The 24,216-nt window shown below is 38.8% G+C and overlaps 1 protein-coding gene across 1 annotated transcript in view; it reads left to right on the forward strand.

Annotated features, from left to right (window-relative positions):
• LOC122814391 (involucrin-like) overlaps nt 1-24,216 on the forward strand; it is a 222,502-nt gene that overhangs the window by 42,642 nt on the left and 155,644 nt on the right. The window contains exon 4 of the mRNA XM_044086975.1: nt 6,984-7,322. Within this exon, the coding sequence (XP_043942910.1) occupies nt 6,984-7,322 (339 nt within the window). The remainder of the gene's footprint in view (nt 1-6,983; nt 7,323-24,216) is intronic.

Consider the following 24,216-nt stretch of genomic DNA (forward strand, 5'->3'; position numbering starts at 1 on the left):
CTTTGTTGATGTTCCTGTGCTGAATGGCCTTTGTATGTATGCATGTATATATATATATATATATATATATCTATAGAGAGAGAAAAAAAAAAAAAAAAAAAAAATATATATATATAGAGAGAGAGAGAGAGAGATGTATATAGGTGTGTGTGTGTGTGTGTGTGTGTGTGTGTGTCTGTCTGTATGTGCGTGCGTGCACCCTGTTTGAACAGCCCATTTACAGATGGGACCCAGGGGAAAGCTCTAAAAACAGAATAGGCAGGGTGTAATAAATTACAAATGAAATGTTACTGTTCAAGTAATAGTCAGTGTCAGACCATCAGTGAAGGGGTATGTACGCAGTTCTAGAAGAATGTAGACCAGTTGGTCTAAAAAAGATGCAAGTAATTGAACAGATTTCAATATCATTGTCAAACCAACAATTTATAATCAGTCAGGGTTAGAACTGATTTATTTATTTTTGTTAGAATAATAGTATCTACAGCAACACAATGACAAATTGAGAATGAAAATCCAAAGGAAATGTATTACTGTTTTCTGTTTCAACAACATATGCATTGGTTGTTAGCAACTACTATTTAAAAAAAAAGGAGTACATTATCAGGCATTAGGAAGTAATGAGTTTTAGGCACATGTGTATACATTTACACACACACACACACACACACACACACACACACACACACACACACACACACACACACACTTTTTTCTGTGCAGCTTTTTTTAGGTTTGGACTCATTGGTCCTTGACTTTATAAAGAAAGCAGTGTTACTGCAAATTAAAAAAAAAAACACTACTTTTACGTGGTAAGACTTAGTAAAGAGGGAGTAATGCACTTGTGAAGAATGAGACAAATGTTTACCACTTCCTCTGCCTGTGCACAGCATTGCTTTCCAGCTAATGGCTCATTCACTCAGCATCTTAAGCTGCATTCAAGGGCTGCAGTTGCTGTGATATGCAAGAGAAAATTATCATGACAAATCCCTCTGATTTCAGCTACTTGGATTTGCAAGTAAGAGGTAAATGCAGTTTAAGTCCAAATTATATTTGCACAAACTGATTCAGAAATGGTCTTTTTATTTATTTATTTTTTTTGTTTTACCAGGTGGTGCATCAGCATTGTGGAATGGTAGAGGGATAGAGCATATCAGGAATTGCCCTCAAATAGATTGCAATCACATCAGAACTGTAGATATGGTAAATTAACAAAAAAAAAACATGAGTAAGATAAGTTGTGGGTAATATGGTTTGTAACCAGGGAACTGCACCCCACCACCTGCATCACTTCATTCACTAACACCCTTTAAAGTGGGCATTGTGGTTTCTTTCCCACTGGCAAAATTACACAGTGATTGGCTAGTAATGGAGATTGGCAATTTGCACTGTTCTATAAGCTGTTCTGCTTTAGACAGAAAAACAGATCCACTTATGGGTGCATCAGTTGACCCAGCTGTGAGACCGAGCACTCTTTGTAATTATTGTGTCCTTTTGCTCAGCTCACACCAGTTCTACCAATATTTCTGGGACCTCAAACCACTGCAGTATTGCCCATCTCAGCTTTCTTGGGACCTTGTCATCTGCTTTCCCCAAGTATAGGAATGAGCAGTTGGACTCTTTCTTCTTCTCAGCTTTCTCACTGTAAACATTGGGTCAGTTGTGCTGCATCCTGATCTGATTATGAAGTCCTCATCTCCCATCTTACATTCTACTACCCTGTGTATCCATTTATCAATCACCCTCTCCATAACTTTCATGCCATGTGACAGGAGTTTGATGGATCTGTACTGCTCACAGTTGTGGACGTCCTGTTTGCTTTTGTACACTGGCACATTTATGCTAATTCTCCAGTCACCTGGGATATGCCTTTCTGTCCACGCTGCTATGAGTACCCTCATAGCACCCTTTTTCTCAGTATCACAAGCCTGCTGTAGGCCATAGACTGTGGTTATGATTAATGTCCTATCATTATACTGAAATCTGATTGCCATGAGTTTGTCATTATTTCTGATGACATCCCTCATTGCCTTCTGAAACCTTTCTCTCATCACAATTCCCATGCCACTTCTAGCCTGTCCTCCTCCTGAGTAGTAGTCTCTGAATCCCCTAGCCAAGTGGCTTGTCTGCACTGCCCTTCCATCTTGTCTCCTGCATGCATAAGATGTCCAGATTCCTCCTTGCCATCATGTCATACATTTACAAGCTGCATCCTGTCAGTGAACCTACACTGAGTAGCAATTTTCAGTTCACGTTTGGCAGGTTCATTGGTTTTACATTCAGCTTTCACTCAACTGAACTAACCAAGGTAACCCAGGCTGGGCAACCACACGCCAAGCGGCCAGTAGTTTATTGACCTATGCCACACGGCCAATATGGGGCACATACGGGCTTTTTGGAGTGCAGTCAAACCTTGCCATAATCTGTGTTTCTGGTGGTAGATGAGAAGTAATAGGAATAAGCAGTAGAATTCCTATTTAACACATTCTTATCTGTCTTTCCACAAATAAACAAAAGCATGCTAAGATCATAAAAATAAATTTCTTGAAAATATATACCAAGATGTATACTGAGTGGAGAAGATGTTGAAAAGATGGTGAATACTAGGCACATGACCTAGGGTCATATCATTTATCCATAACATATATAGATCAAACCAACTGCTGCACAGGTTAATGCTCTCGTTCCACAAAAAATAAAATAAAGCATGAAAGATGTACAAATGTACAAAATGGAACAAGAGCAAAAGTAAGGACTCAAACAGATGTACAAAAATCCAAGGATATCCAAGTTATATACATAAATTACATAAATTAGACATATTAAATAATTTATGTAATTTATGTATATGTGGTTGTTTTATTAATATATTGCTTATATGCACATATATATTTATTTATGTGGTTGTTTTATTAATATATTGCTTATATGCACATATATATTTATATATTTTATATATATATATATATTTTTTTTTTTTTGTATTTATATATTTAGGTGTTTATGTACAAATGTATGGTTTTATATTGATATACTTATATATTTTTATTTTCTGTTTTTCTAGGTTTATATGAGTTTTATATTACAATTATTATAGGTATTGTCCCTTTAAATGGATACCTAGGCTAGTTTATTTATTTGATTGGTTAATTAATTTTATGCTATATATATATATATATATATATATATATATATATATATATATATATATATATATATATATATATATAGTTATTTGCTATGTCTTTCAACATGGATCTGATGAAGCTAATGTAGTGAAAGCGCTCATCCGTTTACAATTGAATAAACTTTCGTGGATTTTATAACTTGGATATCCTTTGATTTTTGTATATCTGTTTGAGTCCTTACTTTGGCTCCTGTTCTGTTTTGTACATTTATCCATAACAGTTATTGGCCAATTTTCAATAGTTATTAGAGATCCTGTTGTAAGGTGGTTACACATGAATTAATGGTCCTACAGTGGTATTGCAGAAGAAGGGGGTTCCCAGTGGGAGTTCATACATTGTTATATATGCATTACAGGTGATCAGTATACCCGAATACACAGCAGTGGCTTCACTTCTTCTAATGTATTCTGGATAAGTCATGTATGTATGTATGTCTCTGTATTCTTCTTCTAGAAGATGAATTTCTCACTAAGTGTGCATACCTGGCAGATTACATTGTGCTTTAAACTGTATCTGGAAGCCAGAATGATGGTGCTATGTGGTCTGATGCAGGGAGCAAGATATTTTGATGACTGTACTTTAGTTTATTTCACAGTATGCTGTGAATAAGAGTCAGTGTCACCCATAATTCCTGCCTTCCATTTGTTGATGTGCCGTTTTTGATGTGACTTGCATAAGCAGTCTGTTTGGTATGCATGTAAGGAAACCAGAAAGTGACAATCAGATGGTAGAGTGGAGTAAAGATTGCACAAATATGGATGTGCATTTGTTTTGAGCTTTTTTCTGGTGATCTGTCCATGCTTAGATGTAATTGGTGACACAAGCACCATGTGAATATTAATGCGTATCTTCAGTTTAAAAATTGATTTCCTCCGTGATACTTTTACTTCATCTGATATTGTTGTAAAGGTTCCTGTGAATATGTTAAGCCACTGTCTGTGACTCAGGGTTCCCATGCATGTGCATCACACCTTCTTCATCTTCTGTTGCTGAACAATCAATTGAAGTTACACTGAAGAGTTGTGATGTCTGCATAATGAACTCATCTCCTCAGCATGATACCTGTTAGTTCAGCTTGCCCCTTCCTGTACTGAAAGCCAGAGTCATTGTTATTCATCAGGCTTCACAAGTCAAGCACTTGTAGATGTTAAGGTTCTTGAAAGGTGTCTTATCTACATAATTGCGCTGGCTTCTAACTGAAGAGAATCTCTTTTAATGTTTCTCTATAGGCAGTGTTTTTTGCCATGGACTGTTTGTACATTTGCTGGCTTGCCTGTGCTATGATGTTACAGCTCAGCTATTTAAAACCCAAACTTTGCCCTTTGCACCGTTTTCTTTTTATGAAGCCATAGCCCATCCCTGTGGTACATATGAGTTGATGTTTGTGTATAATCCTACTAAGTATTGTCATCACATTTGCTTTGTTGATGTTCCTCTGCAAAATGACATTTCATGCTTGATCCCTGTTGTAAGAATTAAATTTGTATAGTAAATGGATTGCAACAGTCACAGTTACACAAATAATGACTGTGGTATAAAACATATTGTTGGAGGTAGTCTGGTTTATCTAGCGTCTTGAGGAAATGTGTGAAATTTTGGATATCGGTGATTAGAAAAGCTTGTTGTGGCAGCCTGCAATGGAAAAGAATATTGAGAGTGAGCTAGAAAAATATGCACAGTGTAACTGTGAGAGTAGGCACTGCATAGCATGAAGAAAAGAATATATTAAGTTGCATCAATAGCAGAATAACACTAATGAATATGTGCACACAAAAGCAGTAGTACTTACAGATGTAAGGACACATCAGTGGCATGCCTAAGGGATAGCAAGGCAGAAGATTGCAGTTATATGCAATGCAAATATGAATGCTCTTTATGATTAGAGTATTAATTTGCAGACAGCTAAATCTCAGTGGCTGAGATGAATTGTAATCTGTGTATGTTATAGGCATGTTCCATTACTCACTCCTCTCATTTTAAAAAGGAACTAAAAACTCATCTACTCACCTCCAAGACTTGCCCCTGACACGACCCTACTTAGCCTCCTTACACTCCATTCACATTACTTTTACTCCACCACTTTGCATACTCCCTTGTAAACTGCCATATATTGATTTCACTCAATCAAACACTATGAAGAAGAAAATTGTTTTTTAAACTTTGTGCTTAGAGTCTCCATGTAAAATATTTTGTGTGATTTTTGCTTTATGTATGCTTTCTACTTTGTATATAGACTCTTTTTTTCCTGTCTCTCATATCTGTATTAACTCAAAAATTGTTTAGCATTGTAATATACTGTAAATGTCTATTAATGGAACTTTTCTCCTCGGGTCTCCACTGAAAATGGGCCACAAGCCCAGTTGGACCAACCCAGTTAACAAATGTCAATAAATACATAAATAAAATGTTTAGAGGAATACTTAGACACCTTTATATTAAGGATTGCTAAAAGCATTTTTGTAATATGATTTACTGTGAAAGTGCTCTTCAGATGATAGGAGTAAGGAGAGAGATGAGGGAACACTTTTACTGGCACACCAGGCAGACTGCAAGCAAATCTCTTTGATGTATATTGTCATGCAAAGAACCTTGCAGGGTGGGAAAACTGATACTCTTGGTAGCTGAGGGTTGGAATATAGGAGGAGTAACTTGAGAAGGAACTGAAGCATCAGAAGCAGATCAAAGTTAAATGTAAAAAAAAAGTCTGTTATCTCGGCTCTGAGCTGGTATTTCTGGAAGCTGCTTTTTTCACACAATGTGTGACATAAGCAGGAAACACATTTGTAAGAGGCACCGTGTGACAGTTAATGATACTTTTACTGGGGCCACTCAAAATTAGCTGCTGTTCTCTATTCTTCCATTCTAAAGAATGGAACTGTCATGTGACAGTCCAGCTATGGGCACTGTAATCTCAGAAACAGTGGACTTGTGGTGTATTATGGGGTAGATTTTTCTTTAGAAGAAAACAAACCCTTATCAGGATATCTGCCTCAGGATGGCATTCAGGGTTACAAACAGAATAAAATTTGTAATGACTACTTCTATTTGGTACATACAGGTTTGCACAAAGCCAAATTTAAGGAAAAGTTAAATATATCCTTTTTATTTTTTCCCGTAGTTGTCTTTTAAATGGTAGCCTATTAAGGACCCGTCTTCTCTTTTCTTGACAATGCGTTCCTACCTTTCACACTTCACATACCTAAATATGCATCCATCAGTCTAAAGCGACTCTTGTTATATGTTTGGGGGGGTCATCTTTGTTCCTGATATGTTTCCCACTACCTCTCCACCAGAAAGGAGAACATTTTAGATGGTTGACCCTCATTCTGAGCATAGCATGCCTGTCAACTGTTCAGAATTTCACAGAAGGTCCAAACTTTATCCTCATATTTTTGGTCTGTTTCCCATCAAAATTGCAGTTTTATGACAAGTTATTGAGGACTGAAGACACTAGATGACAGACATTTGAAGCTTAGATTTCAAATCCCACAGAAAGTGCATGCTAATGCAAATCTTTGTTTTATAAGATAAATAAATATTTAAAATATGAACCTGATTTTGGTTCTTTGTCCTCTCATTATTTCTGGCTTTGTCCAGAATTCTTTCACGAGAAAGTTGAAAGGTATGAGACTAGTGCATCCCCAGATCACCAGAGTTGCAGATGGATGCCTTTCCCATTTAATGGACGGGCTGCCATTTGTTTATTTTATTTATTTAAGGGAAATGCATAAGTACAAGTTAAGCTTCAGTGCAGAGCTATTTGTTTTACTTATTTTGCTTTATTCTTATGTTTCCTAGGAAGATGTTTTTAATTTGGAGAAATACATTAAACAACAGTTTGCAGAATTGCACCAGTTTCTCCTAGACAAGGAACAACAACTCATCCAGCAGCTGAAGAATGATGAAGCAAATACTCTAAAATGGATGGAAGGAAATCTCGAGTGCATTAAACAAGAGATCGTTACTGACCTTGTGACAGACTCTGATGGCAACTTGGAGGACAAGATTAAAGAAGAGGACAGCCTGAAAATAATGGAAGAAAATGTTAAATCTGTTGAAAATGATGCTATGGCCATTAACAGCATTAGTCACAGCGACGTGGAGATCAGAGAACCGGAACCTGTTGGTTTGCTAACAGTAAGCTTGATTTTTATGTCTGGTTTTACTCTTTGTTTTAGAAAGTGGAATAATGTGATATGAGATAAAGATGCATTATTGTTTTTTTTTTTTTTTATTTCTTGAGTTTGTTGGCTAGTCAAAGCCCATTCTCAATGGATGTTTAAAGAGATAAACTCCAGTAGATTAGTACACACACACACACACACACACACACACACACACACACACACACACACACACACACACACACACACACACACACACACAAATCCAAAAATAGATGGAAATCAGTGATGCAGTTGTACAGTGGATGTTTTAGTCATTCTTTAGTGATGCAACAATACACAGCATTTTTCAATCAAACGTAAATCATCAGTGAGAAAAATACAAGTAGTTTTGTTAGGCCTGCAGACTGGAGAGATCTTGCTTGGAAAATGATACATTTCCGATATTGACATTGGTGTTTGGAGTTATGCAGAGACTATATCAGTACTGATTTGCTATAGTGTCATAGACTGTTCTAAGCTGAAATGCACCTAGAATAAGGTTAAGATTACCATGAATAGAGAGAGTATGAGCTACAGTTGAGTTGGTTACACTTTGGATGGTAGGAAGCAGTTACAGTTAAAATGCCTCAGTGTGTAAGATGCTTTCTTAAGAAGTTTGTAAAGGAACTTATAATGTTCATCCTGTTTCAGTGCTGCAGTCATTGCTCTTGAGTTATCCTGCTGGCAGGCTACCCTCAGTCGGCCAGAATTCCAAAGTCTAGGTCCGGCGTCGGTTGCTGTCGCCTCTTCCATGACGTCAGTGCGCCAGGGGTATAAAAGATGCAGCCGACACCATTTTCTTCAGTCTTTCTTGCTGCGCGGTGCCCGAAGCAAAAGCAGTTCGCAAGTGCTGGTCGGCCGATTCCTGAGATTTTCAAATCCAAATTTCAGAACCAAAGTCTTCATTAAAGCTAAGTACCCCATTGGGGAAACTTTTTTCTTGCTCCAGACCAATGTAAGAAAAAGTTAACAACTGTATTTCTTGTGGGAAACAAATACCTCATAAGGATTTTCACTCTTACTGTATTCCTTGCCTAGGCCCGGATCACAACGTTGCTAGCTGTCAGTTTTGTGCTAGATTTAACCAACAAACTATCACGCGTCGGTTCGATTTTGCATTTCATTACTTTGGCCAAAGATTTAATTATATAATGCTGTCGGAACAGCCGACAACCGGAGTTTACAAAAAATGTAAGGACAAGGACAAAGATAGGCATCTGAGGTCCAAAACCAACGACGAAGCCTCTACTAGGCCAGTCATCGGTTCGCCGGTTCTCAGTGATGCACTTTCGCAGCCCCTGGCACTCTCTACCTCAGAGCCACAGGCCGCTACCATCTCCCACGTGGAGCCAACTGGGCCTCTGGAAACTCAAGGTATTAGACACTCGGAAATCACTCCCTCAGATGGGTCCGGAGCCGCTGAGCAGGCATTGGCTTCTGAGGGTGTCTTCAGACCTACACAACTATATATTAAGCCATCTTCAGCTTCAAAGACAAAGACTAAAGCAGCTCTAAAGACAAAGAAACAAGTACAGCATTCTCCTACTCAGACTTCCATGCCTAAAAAACAGATGCTCAAAATGGCTGAAGACCTAATTACTTTGATCAGGGGCTCCTATCCCCCTCCTGATAAGAGGCCTAGGCAAGAGACAGAGTATGATTCTTCTGATCCGGTATCTATTTCCTCTGATTCCTCTTCTGAACAGGATTACTCCATGCTTACCTATGAGGATTCTGATACTGAAGAATCCATTCCTTCAGCCTCTCCTCCTGAGGACTATTCTTTTGGGGAAACACTGCATACCATGAGGGAGCATTTCCACTGGGAGAGCCAAGATTATTCTGAATCTAAGAGGCTCAGAGACTTTCTGCTTCTTCCTCAGCACAGACCCCCTTGCTATTCCACCTGTTCTAGACATTGTAGATGATGTATTTTCTGTCCCCTGACTCTTTACCCCCTGCACCTGCTAAGCCAGACAGATACTACAGGGTCCCGGATTCTCATAAATTCCTATATAAAAACCCTGCTGCTGACCCAGAAACTATTTCTCAGGGTCCCAAGGGAGTTAAAGCTTCCACTGCAAAAAAAACCCTGTTCCCTCTGATAGGGATTCCAGGGCTCTAGACAGACGGGGAAAAAAAGTTTACACTTCTGCCACCCTGGCTGTAAGGGCTTTAAATTGTCAATTTCATATACTTAAATATCAGCAATATTTAATGGCACTACTTAAACAGAAAATGTTGACAAATACTGAATGTTCAGAGAACAAGAAATTGCAGGATTTATTGCAAGCAACTGAACAAGTGGGAAAGCATACTTTGCAATGTGGTTATGATTCACTGGAGGCCTCATGCAGGGCCGCTGTTACAGGTTCTGTTGTTAGAAGGCATGCTTGGTTAAAGGAACAGAATCTGCCTGATCATGTTAAAGAAAAATTATTAGATGCACCATTACAGCATGATACTTTGTTTGGTACTAAAGCAGAAGAGGTGTTGAAAAAACTGGAAGCTAAAGCAAAAAAAATGGAAGCTAAAGCAAAATCCATGCATACAGTCAAGGATTTCTTACAGGTACAGCCACCCAGGTTTAGCAGGAACTGGCCTTCTAAAAATTGGTCTTTTCCAGTTTCAGACAGACCACAAAGAGGCAGATACAGGCATCCCAGAGGCAGATCTCAGCCCCAAGGCTCATACAGTCCTAAACAATGGGGTGCTCCTACCTCCAAAAGCAGAGAAGACAAATCACAACCTTACAGGAAACAGTCCCAATGACTTTCCTCTACCAGTTCCAAGCAGTTTTCTTTTGACAGCCCCCTTAGGGGGAAAACTAGCAGTTTTTCATCAAATTGGCAAATGGTTACCCAAGACAAATGGGTCCTGAACATAGTGTCCCAAGGCTACAAGTTCCATTTTCACACTCTACCAAGGTCAATGGGCATTCCAGATGTGCCAGACAACCAATGGGCAGAGGCACAAAAACATATTACAGCCCTCATGGACATGAGGGCCATTCAGCAAGTACTACAACAAGAGCAGGGGCAAGGATTTTACTCCAGACTTTTCCTAGTACCCAGGAAGGACAAAACCTGGAGACCAATTCTGGACCTATCTATACTAAATACGTTTCTGGAAGTTTCAAAATTCAAGATGTTGACTCTACAGCAGCTACTGCTCATGCTGGGCAAGAGGGTTTGGCTCGTAACTTTTTTTTTACCTAAAAGAGGCATACCTGCATATCCCAATCAGACAGTCTTGCAGAAGATACCTCAGATTCATAGCTGGCTCAATGCATTACCAATTCTCTGCACTGCCCTTTCTCTTATCTACTGTGTCCAGGGTCTTCACAAAATGCCTGGCACCAGTAATTGCGTTTTGCAGACAAAAAGGAATTCAAATATATCCCTACTTGGACGACTGCCTAATTCAAGCAGAGAACAAAGACACTCTTCTAAAGCATCTGCCATTTGTAAAAAGATTACTAATTGGCCCAGGGTACACAGTAAATGAAAATAAATCAAAACTAGTGCCCTCTCAAGAGATAATATTCTTGGGTGCAAGCTTAAATACAACTGCCCAGATGGCTTATCTCACGCCAGACAAGCAAAAATAACTGACTACTTACTTCAAGAAATTGGCAACAAAAACCCACTTATCTTCAAGGAAAATCCTGCAGGCCTTGGGTTTTATGGCATCCTGCATTCTACTAATTCCATATCCCAGACTGCATATGAGGAAAATACAATGGTATCTGAAAAGTGTTTGGACTCAGCATTGCCACAGCCTGGAGACAGTAATTGCACTCATTCCCTGCCTACAACAGGAGTTTCGATGGTGGGCAGAAGCCTGTCACCACAACAAAGGTCCGCCATTCAGTTTACCCACAGCCAGACAGACACTGACAACGGATGCATCAGATTATGCCTGGGGGGCCCATATGGCAGGAAAATGTATTCAGGGCACATGGCCTGCAAATCAGATGCATCTTCACATCAATCAAAAAGAGATACTAGCTGCTCAAAATGCCCTGACAGCTTTCAAGGACCTGATTCATCCAGGACAGTTACTGATAAAGACAGAGAACACTACGGTCATGTGGTACATAAACAAGTAGGGAGGTACACATTTCTACTCCCTCTGCAGACAAGCAATAACCTTATGGGACACAGCATTGGCTTTTCAAGTTCACCTGCAAGCACAATTCCTGCCAGGAAAAACAAATACTCTGGCAGACAAACTAAGCAGAAACCTCATGGATCTCCATGAATGGAAATTGGATCCACACGTCTTCAGCATGATAATAAGGAAATGTGGATGCCCAGACATAGATCTATTTGCCTCCCCTCACAACTGTCAATTGCAGAGATTTTGCACAATGATTTATCACAGGCAAGCATGGAAAGTGGATGCCCTATCATTCAGCTGGAAAAATCTAACAGTATATGCTTTTCCCCCACTGCCTCTCCTTCCCAAAGTATTCCTAAAGGTCAAACAAGAGAAGCCAAAAATGATTCTCATTGCACCAGACTGGCCACGCCAGCACTGGTACCCAATCCTAAAAAGCTTGTCTCAAGGTCCAGCATGGATATTGCCTCAAACTTCTCACTTGCTGACCCAACAAAATAGTCAGATCCTGCACAGCCAACTCAGGACCTTAAATCTGGCAGCATGGCGGATAATGTAGCCATTCAGAACACTCCTCTTTCAAAAGCTGTTATGGATGTTATCTTGGAGGCCAGGAGGCCCAGTACCAGAAAATCTTATGCAGAAACATGGAAATGATTCTGTGCTTGGAACCAGGAACAAGGCATTGACACGTCTGTACCAAATATTCCTCAGATTTTACAATACCTAACTGAGATGCTAAACAAAGGCCTTTCTTTCTCATCAATTAAGATTCATGCCTCTGCCATTTCAGCACATTACAATATGGAACCACCTATCTTTTCTCATCCTTTAATAAGGCAGTACCTCAGAGGGGCCAAAAACATTAGGCCTCCAAGGAGAGCACCAATTCCGGCCTTTGACCTCAATTATGTCTTGGAAAAACTCACACTGCCTCCTTTCGAGCCAGCATCAACAGCAGATATAAAATTCTTATCCTGGAAAACAGCTCTGCTCCTAGCCATAACCTCTGCAAGGTGAGTCTCTGAGTTACAAGCACTCATGGCTGTGGAACATTTCATCATTTTTCATCCAGACAGGGTTTCTCTGAGGACAAACCCTACATTTATGCCTAAGGTGGTGTCCAGTGTGGCCCTCAACCAAACCATTCACTTGCCTACTGTTTACCCAAATCCACAGAACAAGGGTGAGAAAATTCTGCATTTTTTTAGACATACACAGGTAGTTGCACTTCTACTTGGACAGAACTAAAGCTTTCAGAAAGACTGACCAGCTTTTAGTGTCATATGCTGCAGGATCACAAGGAAAGGCTATCTCAACTATTTCTAAATGGATAGGCCATTGCATCCGTTTTTGCTATTTTCAACATGGTAAATCAGTGCCTAAGGGCATTAGGCCTCATTCCACCAGAGCAGCAGCAACTTCAGCAGCCTTCCTCAGAGGAGTACCAACCAAAGAAATCTTAGAGGCTGCAACTTGGAGTTCAGTGTACACCTTTACAAAGCATTACCACTTGCCTGTCTACTCTAAGTCCAGAGCAGGCTTCGCCACTGCAGTTCTGCAGGGCCTCATAGCCTCTCCGAATCCTATTTAGCCCAGCCACCCATCCTCAGTTTGGGATTCTACCCAAGAGTAATGACTGCAACAGTGAAACACGATGAACATAGTACAGTTGTGTACCTACCATAAATGTAGATGTTTGAGTGTATTCACTGTTGCAGTCCAGGTTATCCACCCACCATCCACCTTCTCTTTGCTGGGACTTATCTGCACTTCTCTATCCTATACAACCTTTTTGGTGTATTTGCTTGTAGATGAAGGAAATGTTATTTTTGTGTATGCATTTCTTATTGGTATATTTTTCAGCCTACCTATTTGGGGCACCTGACATCTGGGGCAAGAAAAACTGAAGAAAATGGCGTCGACTGCATCTTTTATACCTTGGCGCACTGACGTCAGGGAAGAGGCAACAGCAACTGATGCTGGACCTAGACTTTGGAATTCTGGCCGACTGAGGGTAGCCTGCCATCAGGATAACCCAAGAGTAATGACTGCAACAGTGAATACACTCGAACATCTACATTTATGGTAGGTACACAACTGTACTTTTATCTTGTGATGAAGCAGAAGTTGCTCCATGCCTTGAAGTGGTGATGAAATGTGAGTGACCGTGGTGGTTCTAACAGTGCTGGGGTGCAGAGAGGTTTCAAGTTCTGAGGAAGGGAGAAGATGGACATTTGTCAGATTTGTGCAGGGTGGAATGGGATACACTCAGGGCTGTGTAATGTTTTTTTTTTTCCAAATTCAAACCAGTTGTTAGTCACTAGAAACAAGCAGTGGTATGTTGTAAGGGACTGGTTAGATGCAAAAGAGGAGCTCTATGGTGAACCCCCTTAAGTTTACCAAAAGGGAGAAGTTTAGGTTAGCAGATTAATGAACAGTAGAATATTGATAACAGTACTGAGTTTAGATTTTGGTGTTAGGAAGTTTTTGATACAATAACGGAAGACAGATTTAGCACTGAATTTGCATATAGCTGTGTTACTATGGTGGACAAATGTGAGTTGAGGTGAAGATGAACACCAAGCAGTGTGGAGATTGAGACTGTTTTCAGTTTGGTATGATTATTATCTTAGTTTGTAGAACTGTGGCAGTGGGGATTGGGGTTTGTTGACTAGGATAGAAAAGTTGCTAATCCAGTTTTGAACTTAGGTGAATGCATTAAGGAATGCATTTTTATTATTGTAGTGCTATTGAATATATAAAAAGGGATGTTATCTGCATATTGTATGCATTTAGCTGGATGACAATTAGAGTTGTGACAGATGTGATACTGAGTAGTAGCCAAGGACAGAAACTTTGGGCACACCTTGTTGTACAGGCCAGAAGAGTGAAATCCGAGTATGTAAACTGAATGCAGTCAGTGAAGTAGCTTTTGTACTAGTTTAGAGTCAGGTAAATGTAGATATAAGGAGGTTATGACTGTACCTGTTGAGAGCTTTTAAGTCTGTAGCGATGGCACATGATAAGCTGTTGTCATTTAAGTTGTACTTTAACTTGATACAAGAAGATAAGAGATGTTGTTTTTAATACCATGACCAGGACAAAAGCCATGCTGACAGTCTGAGAAGTATTGCTGTATAAGGTGTTTTAGTAATTGATGCTGTGTGCATGTTATAATAATTTTTGAAATGGTTAAAGGACTGCAGTAGTTTGGTATTGACGAAGCTTCATTGAGGGGCTTCCTTTATGCAGTGGATTTTTTCCATTAAAATCTTATTATAATGTACATTTCCAAAGGAAAATGAAAAAAGGGTGTCTAAAACAAGAAGGGTAACTCGGATATAATTGTATAATAAAAGTCCCATTATCAATAAATATAGGTACACTGTTGATTCGGATATAATTGTATAATAAAAGTCCCATTAGTAATAAATATAGGTACACTGTTGATTCGGATATAATTGTATAATAAAAGTCCCATTAGTAATAAATATAGGTACACTGTTGATTCGGATATACTTGTATAATAAAAGTCCCATTAGCAATAAATATAGGTACACTGTTGATTCGGATATAATTGTATAATAAAAGTCCCATTATCAATAAATATAGGTTCACTGTTGATTCGGATATAATTGTATAATAAAAGTCCCATTAGTAATAAATATAGGTACACTGTTGATTCGGATATAATTGTATAATAAAAGTCCCATTATCAATAAATATAGGTACACTGTTGATTCGGATATAATTGTATAATAAAAGTCCCATTATCAATAAATATAGGTACACTGTTGATTCGGATATAATTGTATAATAAAAGTCCCATTATCAATAAATATAGGTACACTGTTGATTCGGATATAATTGTGTAATAAAAGTCCCATTATCAATAAATATAGGTTCACTGTTGATTCCATCATTTAAACATGGATAACTCAGGCAATGAATTAACTTCCCACTTCTCTGGTATGAAACACTTCACCACTAAAGCTAAACAGTTTGTGTCCATGCAGCCTGAGGGAATATTTCTAATCCCGTCAAACACTGCACTGTGGGTAAAGTTGATACAGTGGAGGTAACTTTGAAATTCCTTTGTGTAGTTGTGGTTATCCATTTTATATGTATCCTTACAAAAACAAAAAATCTGAGGGCAGTTCTATCAACGTGCATTAAAGCAACATCATAACTTAAGCATCAAACAGAATATCAGTTGGTAGAGCAATGAATTATGTATAAAAACTTGTACCGAACTGATGCATTCCTAATAGAGTCATGGATATTACAAATGTTCTTTAATGTTCTCTTCCACTTGGATTTTAAAGCAGTCTGTCATTTTATTTTACTAGGATAAGTAGAATTAAAATGTATCTTGTGAAACAATTTGTGTGTGACAGATGATTCTTTTTAGCTAGAATGTCTTATCTTTCATTACCGTTGTTAGCAGTTGAAAAGACTTCCTGTGTTTTATGAACCAAAGTAAGAATAAGCTCCCCACGAGGAGTATTACGCTCAGAGTTGGGACAAAATTATTTGGGGAAGCTCTGGAATGATGCATCTACATGCAGAGAAAAGTTGTTATTATATGTTTCCATTGAATGTTTACATATAGTTAATAAACATAAAATTGACTTGATATATGAAAAGTAATATTTAGTTAAAAGTACATTCTTGAACTTTAAAGTAGTAACCAGATAATCTGTGTCTGAAGTAACGTTTTTAATAACTTTATAAATTGGTTTAACTAGGTATTGGCAGTTTTTCTGTATTTATAAAGGCTACAGTTTTGTAGCTTTCAGTATCTAGCGTGGATAAAACCTCCTTGGGAGAAGGGGGAAATGGACACTGCCCATGGAATCCTCTGGGTAACTGCCTCCCCTTAGAAATTTGTTAATAACAAATTTCATTTAATTAGGCCATATATTGAGGAGGTGTTACATTTTGTAGTCATAATATGATCAGGAGCAACATAATCATCTAAACTATATTAACTCTTCCCAATAATGAACGTGTCTCCTAATTAATATGTTAAGTGTATTTTCATTTTTATCAAGGAATGTATTAAAAGAATCTAATAAAATCTGATGATATGCAGACTAGTATATTAAACATAAAAACTTAAGTATGAAATATTAGAATGCTTTTCTATTGTTACAGATCACTTGTAGATATGCAAGGCATTGTAGTATTTCTGATTTGTTATAGATAATTATTTTTCCAACTACGCTAAATGCATTAGCAAAAAACTGTTCTTTTTTAATATCACACTCCTCATGATTACTGTATCATCATCATTAACGCATATCTCTGATTACCTGTACATTGTATAGAGTATCACTTGGTCTGTTATTATAAGAGTGTATTAGATCTGGTGTAAGCACTTGGGCTTTGGGACAGTTATTTTACATTAAGAAGGTGTGGTCTGCACTCTTGTGGGAGGAGAGGGCAGATTCTGCCCTTCTGAGCTGGGACTTTCTGGTTAAAGGCTTATTGTGCCTGCTTATTTGAACTGTTTCTTTCTGAAATTGATACGCCTTGTTTGCTGTAGCATAGACTAAATTCAGACCTGCTAAATCTAGCTTTGTTTGTATAACTTGAGCACTAATCCATACCATCTTTTTTTGGAGAAGGTTCCCCTGCACCCTAGTGGCAGTAGTGTGCAGTTAGAACTTGTCTGATCGAAGACTGCTGGAACGGGGCTCAGATTTTAGCTTTTTATTGGTGAATTTGTTTAAATCAGTTTGCTCATTTGCTACTGTTATATATAAAAAAAAAAAAAAAATATATACAGTTTATGTATCGCCGCTTAGCTAGGGTTAAACTATTCCTGGCGCCATAAAGTTTGCTCTTCAAATTTTCCCTTAGAACTAGCTAGTTTTTTAGTTTTATTTATTTATTATTTATTTTTTATTTTATTTTACATTTCTTGACCGGGCTAGTCTAACTGGATACATGTCTGGGTAGTTAGGTCATGTAGTAATAGATTCCATATTTTACCAACTGAGTTAGATAATAGGGAGTCACCAGCTAAGTTTTTTGATAGGGTAGTGTGAATCAGCATTTTGTTTGAGGAGCGTAGATTCTTCAGGTTCTTATATGGCATTATGAGGGTGGAAAGAATTGGGGTATTGTGGGGTTGGTGTAGGGCTTTGTGAGGTATTATAAGTTGGTTAAATTGTAGCTGGTAGGGGAGTTCAAGCCAACCTAGTTGTTTTAGGTTCTGACAGTGATGAGCCCTATATGGAGAGTTTTTAGCAAATCTGGCTATATTGTTATATGATTTAGAAAGTTTGTTGAGGTTGTTTTTGGAAAGATTGGTATATATGGGAGAAGCATATAATAGGGTAGAGATTAAGTGGGTTCTAGCTATTGCGGTCCTGGTTTCTAGAGTAAGGAAACGTTTGATTCTATAGAAAGATCCAAGTTTTCTTTTAATAGACTTTATTGTAGTATTTGTGTGTGTCAAAATTTAGGTGGTTATCAATAGTAATTCCTAGGAGTTTGGTGGTGGGGTCTGGAGAAATGATGGTACCATTGCTGTATTGAGTGTGAAATGAGGAGGGGTAGACAAATGGGAGGGTGCAAAGAGCAAAAGTTTAGTTTATTTGGGGTTAAGGAGAAGACAATGGTTAGAGAACCATTGTTCTATTGTGCTGAAAGCTTTTTGTGTGAGAGAATGAAGTTCAGTTTTGAGATGTGCCTGAACAGATTATAGTAGAGTCATCTGCATATTGAATGCAGGTAGAGAGTGGAGTAGAAAGATGAAGGTCATTCATGAAAATGGAAAACAGTAGAAGACCTAATATGGAGCCCTGGGGGACATCTAGGGAGGTGGGAAGGAGGTCTGAAAGACGGTTTTGCCAGAGAACTGCCTGTTGTCTGTTTTCAAGGTAGGATGTAAACCAGTTCATAGCAGGAGTGTCAAGAGAGAGGGACTTCAATAGGTGGAGGAGAAGTTTGTGATTAACCATGTCGAAGGCTTTTGATAGGTCAACAAAGAAAGCAGAGGTAAGGATATTTTTATTGCGATTATTGTTGATACAGTTAGTAAAGGATAACAAGGCTGTGGTGGTACTATGGAATGGCCGGAAACCATGTTGACAGTTAGCTAGGAGATTGTGATGGAGTAGGTGGTTTAGTAATTGTTTGTGGATACACTTCTCCATTATTTTAGCAAGTGGGGAGAGTAGAGCTATGGGGCGAAAGTTGGAGAAATCAATGGAGTTTCCACCTTTGTGTAGAGGAATAGTGTAAGAGATTTTCCAGATTGATGGTATAGTGCCTTCTTTTATAGTTCTATTGATCAATATGGAGATTGGGTAGGCAATAGCTTTGGCTCCTATTTGGAGGAATTCTGCTGGTAGTTTGTCAGCTGAGGGGGTAGTAGGTTTTAATTTTTGGAGTAGGGAACAGATATAGGAAGTGGGTATTGGTTCCAGGTGGAATAATGGGGGAAGAGTGGGGTTAGAAATGGGCAGTTTAGAGGTGTCAGGGGTTAAATGGTTAGCTAGAGTTAGTATAGAAGTAGTAAAGAAAGAGTTAGTCATTTGCTGTTTGTGTTGGGCAATCGGGGTTGGAGCCTAATGGATTAGGCGTGGCTGTTTTGCCTGGGGATAGAAGTGAGTTAATAGTAGTCCAAAATTTTTGAGGTTGTTTAAGGGATGATTGTTGTAATTGGATGTAAAAGTTCTTTTTATCTTGTAGGATAGCTTTTTTGTTTCGTTTCTTAGTTGTCTAAAGGTTTGGTGATCTGAACTATTTTTTGTGGAACACCATTTTGCCCAAGATTTATTTTGGCTATGGATTAGTTTCCTAGTATGATTTGAGAGCCATAGAGCTGGTTTAGTTTTGATTCTTATAGAGCGAATTGGGGCATGATGGTCCAGGATTGCTAGGAAAGTGTTATTGAAGTGATTAACTGCTTCATTTATAGGGAGAGATTTAAGAGGTGACGAGTTACATTGCTTAAGATTGGTTTGGAACAGATTGGGGTCAAAATGTTTTTTTGGTTTGGGTCGTTCTAATGGTAGTTGGGATAGTAAGATTTGTTTTATGTCTGATAATATATATTAGAGAGTGGTCGCTGAGGTAGTCTAGGAGGGTTCCTGTTGCATATTTTTGATGTGGGCTATTTGTTAGTATCCAATCCAGGATGATTTCTTTATTATTAAGTTTATTTGTTCTGGTAGGGGAGTTTATTGCTTGTGAGTAACCACACAGGTTGATCAGAGTGGATGGATTGGTGTGGGTACATAAATTCCAGTCTATGTTAAAGTCACAGAGGATTATGGTTTCCTGTGGGATGTATGAAGAAAGCCAGTTTATTATGTCTTCTAGTATACTTTGATTTTTACCTAGGGGAAGATAGGAGCAGATGATGTTTAATGCTTTGTTGGAGTTAAGCTGTAGTCTAGATATAATTATTTCTGAATTATTATCTGAGGGTAGGTTGGGATTTATGTTACTAATTTGTAGTCCTGATTTGTAGAGATTTGCTACCCCTCCACCTTTTTTGTTTGTGCGGTCTTTACGAAAGATACTATAACCTGGGGGAATAATTTCATTATCTTTTATTGTGGGTTTAAGCCATGTTTCTATTAAACAGAGGATGTCAAAATGATGAACATCTAGAAGGGCATGAACTTGAGGTATTTTGTTGCAAATACTACGTATGTTTAGATGGGCTACTGAGAGTGATTTGGAGGGTTTGGTTGAAGTAAAGGGGGTTGTCTTGTTTTGGTTGCAGTTTGTGGTGAGTAGGGAAGGGTTTGGACCTGGGTTAGTTCCATCTATTAAGGAGTGGAGTAATATAAAGTTCTTGAATTGTGGAGGTTTCCAATGGTAGTCAAATGATTTTCTATTGTTTAGAATGGAATATTTGATGTGTATTAATCAATGATATTTAGGTAGAAAGTAACTGGGTTTATAAGTGACATTAAAAAAGCATGTGGATGAAGCAGGTAAAGCTGTAAGAGTTTGTTTGGAAGGGATGGTAAGAGTAGAGAGGAGGAGTTGTACAAAGGAGGTTAAGAGGTAGGTAGTAGTTAGAGTAGGTAGGAGGAAGAGTACTAGCAGTAAATGGCAATGACAAGGCATAGCTAAGGAGTGTGTAGTGGGTGATTGGAGGGGTAGGACTTAAGAGTAGAGGTGGAATTCTAGAAAGATGAGGACGAGTGTTGGTGGGAGGAGTTTTATTTCTGAGGGGAGTTAAGATGAAGTGTGGATGGTTATTGATAGAGGTGGGTGTGGTCAGAGATGGATTGTTTGATTGGATTATTCTATAGGGGTTGTGGTTATGGGTGTATAAGTTTAGGTGCACTGGGGGTGGGTGGAATTTGGGGGTAGGGAAGGGGAGCGGAGTGAGCCCTCAGGGCGAACGGAGCGGATAGAGAAACAAGAGTAGCCTGTCAGGATGACAATCAGTAAGGAGTGAAAATATGCAGGTAAGTCTGCGAGTATTAGAGTATGGAGAAGTGTTGAGATGCTGGCAGGGGTATGTGAGTGTGGGGAGTAGAGAGTGACTTAAAGTTATAATAGTTCAAGGGGAGATGAAAAATAGTCAGTCCAGAGAAAGTTGGAACGGGAGTTAGGTAGATAAGGAAGAGCAAGTGAAAAGGAAATATATACAGAAGCTAATATAGAGGCGCAACCTAGTGGTTAGTCTCTGAACTACAGTTAAATGGATCTAACAGTGTGTCAGGCCAGGGAGGGGGGAGGATAACACTACTTCGATATAAAGAAGGTATGGGCCAAAGGTACAGTTAATTTGGAGAGAAAAAAGATTAGGGGGAGGGGGTTGGCTGCTGGCTGACCAAACAGTGAGGCTTGCCTACCTGGCAATAACTATATCACTTTAATCTTAATACAGATTGTCTAAAGGTTATAGCAAGACATACTTCCACTGTCTCAGAGTATGCTCTCCCAAGGAGCTGGAAAGTTAACTCCTTAGGATTGATTAGCTTTCTTAGGCATCCAACTGGGTATATTCAGGTCAACTAGTAGGGAGGTACAGGAGCAGAAGGCTGGTACAGGTAGCAAGAGAGGAAAAAAAGAGAAAATGAGGAAAAAGAAAATTATTTGTTAGCTACTGAGCATGCTGACAATATTAAAAAGACAGTTGCATTATATGTTACATCAGGAATTCACAGTACTCTATTTACTTTTTATAATAATATATATCAAGTAGTAACTAGGAGAAAGGCCATTCATGCCATCGATAAATAGTTAAAGTAACAGAAAAAATGCATTTACAGCCTAGTGTTTTTGTTGTTTTTCTTTTACAAAAATACAGTAAGAAGCAGGATATAAAAAGTCAGTGCCTACTGCATTCCATAGTTAGTTGTTTTTTAAAAAAAACAAAAAAACAAATGTGTTCATTAAGATGCAGGTGAAAACAAGGTTAATGGCCAATAACTTTAGTCACAGGTCAAGGTAAAGTCACAAAATTCTAGTCGATAGGTATAGTAGTTAATAAAGCCGGTGGCGTATGTATAGGGAGAGCAACAAAGCCTAATTCTGGCTTAAACTATGCAATTAAGCAAGGTTGCAGGATTTGAAACTGTTCAAGTTTGGAAGTATTATTTGTTTTTCACGGCAGACAGTCTTGTAGGGGCAGTGCTCGCTAACTTGGGCTTGCACTAAGCAGCTGAGCAAAGTTACAGGGGGTTAAACTAGACTTGTAGGGGCAATGCTCGCTAACCTGGGCTTGCACTAAGCAGCTGAGCAAAGTTACAGGGGGTTAAACTACTTTTGGTTGTATTAGTCTTTCATTTTCACTTAGGACAATGTTTGAGAAGACTGGTAGAGTGTTAGGACCTATAGTTATACACCTAGAGTAGGCAGTGCTACATTGAGTATACATCCGTAAGGTTCACATGGACAGCATATGAACATAGTGAATAGGATACGCTACTTTAAGACCTTTGCTCTTCGCTGGCTAAGTTAAGAGTAAATAGTGCAGAGGTTCCATGCATGTCGCTAATTAAGTGGAGCTTGAACAATACAGCAAACCTATAAATCAGCTGGGTATTTGAGAATGGAATCAAGCTTACAAACGCAACACTTGAAAAGTCTGATTAATTATGCTACAGTGCTTTCATAAGCCCCGCAGCTGTTACAGAGGTAGTACAATAAGGTTGCTTTCGCCAGCTTGAACACAGTATTTAGAATACAATAATTTGAGATCCTTACTCCTCGCTAGCTAAAATAAAGCGTACAAAATGTGGGGGTTCCAAACACAGCACTAATTAAAGTGAGCTAGTACAATGCAGCAAATCTATAGTCAGCTGGGTATTTGTAAATGCAGTTAAGAGTACAAGCGCACCGCATGAGGAGACTGATTGATTTTGTTTCTATGCTGAAAATAAGCTTTGCAGCTGTTAAAGGGAGTAGTGCAGTAAGGTTGCAATAACCAGCGTTGTTATACCACTCTGATACAAATTATAAGTTAAAATACAGTCTAAGAAGCATGAAACAATTTACAGGATACTGAACGGATTAAAGTTGTGTCCACTGAGGTACTAACCATTAGTTAGTGACCCATGTGCACAACGCTGAGTTGGTTAAGCGTGTGCAGAGAGAGCGTAATCAACAAATAAGACTTTGCACAGTTAAATTATAATATACAAAGGCTAACGCTGGTAAACAGTATTTTATAAACATTCCTGGAAAAAAATGCAAGAAAAAACATGAACTAACTTACAGTAGGACAAGCTCGGATCAGGGTGCACAGCAGCCAGGAGTAGGTGGGAGAAGAAAGATGGCGACCCCTAGTTCGGGTTATATTTATAAGGTGAGTGAGGACATAGGTATAGAGGGGGAGGGCAGAGAAACCATAAAGCAGGTATGGGGCAAAAAACACGAGATGAATAGGCCACAAATCAGATAGAAGGAGGGGGGGAGGGAGTAGGATAGTGGGAGGAGATCACAGGTATTGAGAGTGGAAAAGGTAGGAAGCAAATAAGAACAGTCTATTTGGGAAGAAAGGAAGGATGAAGTAGGGGTGTAGGGGAGATAGACAGTTGGATGTAGCAAATGACAGAGGAAAAATCTGTAAAGGTAATGAGAGAAGCAGACAGCTGGATAACCGAGACACAAGAGTAGCCTGTCAGGATGACAATCAGTAAGGAGTGAAAATATGCAGGTAAGTCTGCGAGTATTAGAGTATGGAAAAGTGTTGAGATGCTGGCAGGGGTATGTGAGTGTGGGGACACTCACATAAAGTTATAATAGTTCAAGGGGAGATGAAAAATAGTCAGTCCAGAGAAGTAAGAAGCTAATGTAGAGGCACAACCTAGTGGTTAGTCTCTGAGCTGCAGTTAAATAGATCTCCTAACAGTGTGTCAGGCCAGGGAGGGAGGGGGGAGGATAACACTACTTCGATATAAAGAAGGTATGGGCCAAAGGTACAGTTAATTTGGAGAGAAAAAAGATTAGGGGGAGGGAGTTGGCTGCTGGCTGACCAAACAGTGAGGCTTGCCTACCTGGCAATAACTATATCATTTTAATCTTAATACAGATTGTCTAAAGGTTATAGCAAGACATACATCCACTGTCTCAGAGTATGCTCTCCCAAGGAGCTGGAAAGTTAACTCCTAAGGATTGATTAGCTTTCTTAGGCGTCCAGCTGGGTATATTCAGGTCAACTAGTAGGGAGCTACAGGAGCAGAAGGTTCCACTGTCTCAGAGTATGCTCTCCCAAGGAGCTGGAAAGTTAACTCCTAAGGATTGATTAGCTTTCT

Source organism: Protopterus annectens, chromosome 10.part0, assembly GCF_019279795.1.
Source record: "Protopterus annectens isolate FY-2018-M chromosome 10.part0, PAN1.0, whole genome shotgun sequence".
Taxonomy (NCBI): Eukaryota; Metazoa; Chordata; order Ceratodontiformes; family Protopteridae; genus Protopterus; species Protopterus annectens.